This window comes from Ascaphus truei, chromosome 11 (genome assembly GCF_040206685.1).
Source record: "Ascaphus truei isolate aAscTru1 chromosome 11, aAscTru1.hap1, whole genome shotgun sequence".
In the NCBI taxonomy this organism is placed as follows: Eukaryota; Metazoa; Chordata; class Amphibia; order Anura; family Ascaphidae; genus Ascaphus; species Ascaphus truei.
In genome coordinates, this window is record NC_134493.1 from 18,870,694 (window position 1) to 18,877,784 (window position 7,091).

General features: G+C 47.1%; 1 protein-coding gene across 5 annotated transcripts in view; it reads left to right on the forward strand.

Annotated features, from left to right (window-relative positions):
- The window catches only part of METTL22 (methyltransferase 22, Kin17 lysine), a 93,007-nt gene extending 86,263 nt beyond the window's left edge, over positions 1 to 6,744 (forward strand). For all 5 annotated transcript variants that reach the window (XM_075565303.1, XM_075565308.1, XM_075565307.1 and 2 more), the window contains one exon: positions 2,846 to 6,744. In XM_075565303.1, the coding sequence (XP_075421418.1) occupies positions 2,846 to 2,881 (36 nt within the window). In that variant the 3' untranslated portion in view covers positions 2,882 to 6,744. The remainder of the gene's footprint in view (positions 1 to 2,845) is intronic.
- Positions 6,745 to 7,091: the final 347 nt, after the last annotated feature.

The following is a 7,091-nucleotide window of genomic DNA, read 5'->3' on the forward strand; positions in this document are numbered from 1 at the left end:
CCCTCCTGCCTCACACCTTAAACCCCTGCCGCAGAACACCCCTGCGCGTCCTGCCTCAACCGCCCAGGAACAAACGGCAGAGCAGCCGGCCGGGGGAGCACACCATTACCTCGCGCCTCAGGCCAGGACCACACATGGCGCTTCCTGCTGCCGCCTGCACGCGCCTCCATTGGCCGGACGACCCATCGGGGGACCAAGCGGCCGGCGGGGGGGGGGGGGAAGCGGCCGAGCCATCGGGGAATGGGGGGGGGGTTTGGAGAGGCCCAAGCCATCGGAGAACAAGCAGGGGGGGCGGCCAGCCGCCGAGCCTGCGGGGGAACGGACGCACGGGGGGGGCAAGCGGATACATAAATTATAACAATACATATGCCCCCTGCTCCTCCCCTTCCACTCCCTTCCCCCCTCGTCCCCCCCACCTTCACCCCCCCTCCACTCCCTCACCCCCTCCACTCCCTCACCCCCTCCACTCCTTCACCCCCCACCTTCACCCCCCCTCCCTCCTCCTCCCTCCACTCCCTCCACCTCCACCCCCCCTCTACTCCCTACCCCCCCTCCACTCCCTCCCCCCTCCACTCCCCCCCCCCTCCACTCCCCCCCCTCCACTCCCCCCCCCCCTCCACTCCCCCCCCCTCCACTTCACTCCTTCTCCCCCCTTCACTCTACCCCCCCCTCCACTTCACCCCTCCCTCCACTCCCTCCTCCACTTCACTCCTTCCCACTCTTCTCCCCCGCTCCACTCTCCACTCCTCCTCTCTCCCCCCCCTTTCCCCCCTCTCCCCCTCTCCTCCCCCCTCCACTTCCCCTCTCCTCCCCCCTCCACTCCCCCTCTCCACCCCCCTCCACTCCCCTCTCCACCCTCCCCTCCCCCCCTCCACCCTCCCTTCCCCCCCTCCACTCCACCCTCCACTCCCCCCCACTCCACCCTCCACTCCACCCTCCACTCTCCCCCACTCCACCCTACTCTCCACTCCCCCCCACTCCACCCTCCACTCCCCCCCTTTCCAGCCTCCACTCCCCCCCCCTTCCATCCACCCCCTTCGCTCCCCTCCCCCCTCTCCACTCCCTCCCTCCAACTCCCCCCCTTCCCTCTCCTCCACTCCCCCCCTTCCCTTTCCTCCACTCCCCCCTTCCCTCTCCTCCACTCCCCCCCTTCCCCCCCTCCACTCCCCCCTTTCCCCCCTTCCACTCCCCCCCTTCCTCCCCTCCACTCCCCCCTTCCCCCTCCACTCCCCCTTTCCCCCCCCCCACTCGCCCCTTTCCCCATTCCATTCCCCCCCTTACTCCACTCCCCCCCTTTCCCTCCACTCCCCTTCCTCCCCTTCCCACCCTTCCCACTCCCCCCTCCACTCCCCCACCTTCCCCCCTTCCCTCCCCTCCACTCCCCCACCTCACACCCTAGCAGGACCCCCACTCACAGATCGCACTCGCAACCCACGCGCCACCCGCCGCCTCACACCCTAGCAGGACCCCCACTCACAGACAGCACTCACAACCCAAGCGCCACCCACCGCCTCACACCGTAACAGGACCCCCACTCACACACAGCACTCACAACCACCCGCCACCTCACACCCTAACAGGACCCCCACTCACACACAGCACTCACAACCCATGCGCCACCCGCCGCCTCACACCCTAGCAGGACACATTCATCACATTTTTACATCTCTTAGGTCACCAAAATATACATTGTACTGTGGTGTCTTTACAATAAACCATTTTTAAACAACAACATCGTATTACATTTTATTCCATCTTTCTTTTCAACATTATTATCCAACCTTTACAACAAATAGTCACCTATTGTTCCACGATTTATAAATAACTAGCTGAGAGACCCGGCGTTGCCCGTGAGTTAAATTTCCCGCTAGGAAAGGGGGGGGGGAGAGGGGGGGAAAGGGGGAGGGGAGGGGGGGGCGACAGTGGACAGGAGGAGGGGAGGGGGGGGCGACAGTGGACAGGAGGAGGGGAGGGGGGGGGGCGACAGTGGACGGGAGGGGGGGGGCGACAGTGGACAGGAGGGGTGGACGGGGTGGGACAGTGGACGGGGGGGGACAGTGGACAGGGGGGAGACAGGGGGGGGGACAGTGGACGGGGGGGGACAGTGGACGGGGGGGAGACAGTGGACGGAGGGGGGCAGTGGACGGGGGGGACAGTGGACGGGGGGGGACAGTGGACGGGGGGGGACAGTGGACGGGGGGGGACAGTGGACGGGGGGGGGGACAGTGGACGGGGGGGGGGACAGTGGACGGGGGGGGGACAGTGGACGGGGGGGGACAGTGGACGGGGGGGGACGGGACAGTGGACGGGAGGGGGACGGGACAGTGGACGGGAGGGGGACGGGACAGTGGACAGGAGGGGGGGGTGACAGTGCACAGGAGGGGGGTGACAGAAGCAATGTTTTCTGCACTTTGTACCTTCCTATGCTGTGTATTGCTACAATAATCAATTTATTAGGCTTGGATGCACATTTTGCCTTGCAGTCGTGTTTGCTTCATACTAAGTTTTTTCATGAGTTGTGATCGGTGTAACCAGGCATATAACCATACAATGCAGATTATCACATACATTTAATTGAATTCAATAGTAAGCATGACACCATATGTTACACTATATCTAACAAAATATTGAGTGTTTAGTGCCAATGGCTTTTCTCCCATTTGTATTATAGAATAATCCATAAATATCAGTTAGCTAAGAAAATATCAATTTTTTAAAGTTTTTCATATGTATAATTACTTTAACCAGGAGAATTATAATTAACAGGTCTTAGATGCAACATAATATTCTCAACAATATAGCAAGAGTACTACAATTAAATCTCTTTTTTTCTTTCTTTTAATAGGAACTGTGGAAAATAATTGCTGAACCGCATGCATGAATAATCTTCTGGTATCAAATACACTTCAGTTCTAATATGAGAATGGTGAACACGGAAACACAACAAAGCAGGAAAGTTCCCGTGGACTTTCACCAAACTGAAAGACATCAACGGCAAATTCTAACAGTTGAGACGACAATTAAGCAACTCCTAATGCTTGAGCAATGGGCAAAATAATTGACATAATATCACACAAAACCTAATAGTAGGTAGAAAATTTGTTGGACAATATGATGTACACCAAGAACACAAGACCTGTTACTATATGGTGAATAGCTTTCTCAGTGCCTTAGCTTTTGGCCTCTTTGTTTGTTGCAGTGATTGATTCTCCAACTCAATAGCTAATTGAAAGCCCTCAAAAACTCACTGCTTTTTGATAACTTTGGGAAGGTAATTAATCATATCAGAAACACAACCTGAAAAAATTTCAGCGGGTTCAAAATCAGAAGAACCGTAACAGAGAAGTTTTTTAATTATTTTCTTGACATAAAATTTTTAATGCAACTCGCTATTGTTTTATTTTTAATTCCCCATTGATCTGCAGTAGCCTTTTGAAAATCATATTTCAGGTAATGTGCTAGATCATAAGATATTCTGTATGTGCAGAATCATAGTTTAGATGGTTGTTTTGTTAAAAAAAACAAAAACATTTTAATGAGTGTTGACAGTGGGCAATCGTTTTACTTCCAAACTGTGTCTAAGGAAACAGAATTCCTGTGGGTTTATTTATTGCACCGCAGAAATTTGTTTTTGGCATCAAGGTGACGCAAAAATAATCATTCTGAACACGAGTCTCAGCATCAATTCATCAAAGTAATTGGCTTCTGTGTTTCTCATTTTGTGTGGATGAATCGTGCAAAAGAAGGGCAGAGGTGGGGGGATGAGATCTGCATCAAATTTACGAAACTTGCCCAAGTATAGGAAATCTTTGATACAACGCAAGGTATACATATTTCTACTTGAACAGCCAGACCACTTATTTTTAAATATGTTTTACACATCTAAAAAGATCATTACGGCAAGAACAATAACGAAATACATATTTGTTTTATTTATTTTTTAATGTTGATTGAGAGAGGGATTCCAGTGTGTAAAACTGTCTAGATCTTTTAAGTAGATCTTTTTTTTGATCATACAATCATTACAGATTACACAAGGTGTACCGAATTAAGACACAGTGCCTTATTCTATAAAGTGCGATAGCGGAGATCCAACGCTACTGAGCTGAAAGCCCCATTAAAGTTGTCAGGGCTTTCCGTGCAGTAGAACCGAATCCGCTGCGGCAGGGCGTCCTCGCAGTAGGGTCTGTAAGAGTCAAAACCATGTGTTAGGCTTCAACATTCAGTGGTTTATTCTCCACATTAAAACAAGTAACAGGCACACTGTCCCTTTAAGGCAAACTAAAGCATAAAATAAAAACCTACTCCCCCTTGGGAGACTAACTAAACAACATATCCATAGCTATCCACCTGGGCAGCTAGCCTACTTCCAGTATAAACCATCACACAAATGTCTGGATTGAAAATATAAAGTCCTTATCTGTGGTTGGGCAACTCTGTCCAAGAGAGGCCATGCAATCCCTTCTGGATACTGAAACACTGCTTTAATCCCACCGCAGGGTTGGAACACTGGTTCCTTGAAGACTGTGTCCAGTAGGCTTGTTCACTCATGGCAATTCTGCCCCTGGGTGTGGGTCCCAGCGGGCCCTTGCGTCTAGCAGGCCTAGGGAACCCTTCCAACCAGTGTTGTTTCTGGTTGGGGAAAGTCTCTCTTCGCTGGCAGCTGCCAGCCTGCCTTTGAAACCTATGTTTATTCAGAAGTTCTGTCTCTTAATTAGCTGCACCTGCAGCCTCTCCAGAGGAGTCTTAGTACATGCGTGCTGGAAAGCACACATGCTGCACTTCACTTCATCATACAGAGACAGTGACTGTCACACCGCGTATTTATAGAATAAGGCCCACTGCATCTGTTGTTCAGTGTAGAATACAGTAGCTAATTACTTTGACTGGATTTCCACTCAGAATTTTTATTAGCCTTAACAATTTCTGACGGTCTGTGTTATATACGTGGTTTGCAAAATATACCGTATTTTACCAGTTCAGGGTTCTAGATGCTCGTATTGTATTGCAATGTGTTACAGGCCTTTCTGGCTCAGAAGTAATTGATAATTTAATATATGACAGTGTTGACCTTCTAGCTTGTGTAATAATCAATACACATACTGTGCAAAGAGGAAGTGAATCGCATTGTGATATACCGTAAAGAATGCATCATGGGAATCTTATACCTTTTTTGGCTTGTGAAGATGGTTAAAAGAACAAAATATCCTTGCCTGTTAACTTGTTCCATTTATTCAGCTGTGACTAAGAGGTTTTAATTTTTTTTCTTTTTCGTGGTATGAAACTACATTTTATTTGAATGTACATTTTTAGAAAGATTTGCAGTGAGTTTTATGCCGGTTTAAGTATTTACTTGGAATATTATGATAATATGGTTTGCATTTAAAGAGCTCACAAAATAACCTGTTATTTTGCAGCCGTTATGAGTCATTGTTTAAAGGCGAAGTCCCACATAGGACAAAATTAAACAAATGACCGTAATACTGTATGTTTAATAGATTCAAAGTTGGTAATTAATTTATTTTTGCAAAAATCCGCATGTTTCAATAACTGTTTAATGTGTATCCTGAAAATGTTGTAAAGATTGGTTTACTCGGCTTATCTTTGCCTTCTTCCTTATCTGTATTTACAGGTGTAGCCAACGTGTACTTGGTAAGAGCGAGTGTTTAGGAATCCATTCGATTACTTTATCACTCCCTAACATCTTTACAGAGTGCACTTTGTTAATGAAAACAAAGCAAACGTTCAGACGTCCAAATTATCGAAAACTACAGTCTGAACATTTTAAGTGTCCATCACCAAAATGTAATCCAGTGAACATATCAATGTCACTAGTTCAATTTGTCTTACAGCAGCATTAAACAAGGCAACAACCTGTATATGCACTAAAAAGATGCGCTTTGATGATTGAAACTGTTAATTTTAATATCCCTCCTGATGGGTTTGTAATTCATTGCATATCTTTTGTCACAGTGGAGTGAATAAGCATAGATTATAATTCCAAAGTGTGTTTCCTGATGCAGTGCATCAGTAAGAAAGCAGATGTTATAATGCTGTGCTAAGTCTATACTGTAAGAGAGGATGGCACCAATGAATGTGTTGTCCTGTACAGACTTTCTTCCATATTAATAGATTTTTCCCATTGGAAATCTGTAGTGATATTCAGAGAATATAAGAATTATAAAACCTAGACTAGCAGAACCGTTTTTATAGATTTACTTAGTGGTCTAGCTACTGTTGAGTATTTAAAGTCTACCCTCTTTAGTTTAAATACAATGCACAATATAGACTTGCCCTATAGTAATTTTTTTAAATAATGTACTTTTTTTGTATTACTTAATTGGTTTCTTAAAGTATATGGGTGCATAATTTGTCATTGTGCCTATAATTGTGTGTAAAGACCTATGCAAAGCCAACAGTTCAGCTTGTAAAGTTTAATGCAAAGAAGTATTCCAGCCGTACAGATGTAGCCACACTGGTTGTCTCCGGCCCCGGGGCAAGCTGTGGGAACATGACCGTGGCTGCTCCGGAGGATTAATGATGCGGAAAGTCCGATCCAGGATCATGAGCCCCCACAGCGATGCCGTGCTGTGCACCATGCACTGCATCGATGCACTGTCTCCAGAGCCGCGTCTTTTTGCTTTCTCAGCCACGGCTCTGGAGACCATTCATACAGTGCTACAGATGTAGCCAGACATACTTTACATGGCTTGAAGTGAAATAAATCTTATTGCTGTACCTGAATTTGATTTTGCGTATTTTTGTACTAAAGTGTTTTATGTGTATGCGACTTAAAAAATAAACAACAACATTCTTCAACTTTGTTTTAGATCTTATTACACATTTACAAGTGGTAAAATGTAAAAAAAATACACTTGTAGGTATTCACATAAAGATGGCAACACATCGAAACGTACCGGTGCTCTTCCGCTTGTGGGAAACAGTATGTATATTCATACAAATATAAAAGTTATGGTGGCTACAAAAGTGACATACCAATCAACCGTACAGCAATGATGGAGAATACTCATGAACAAGACGGATCCACAAACGTACCCCATAATAACGCAGCATACACTGCTTCCACTGCA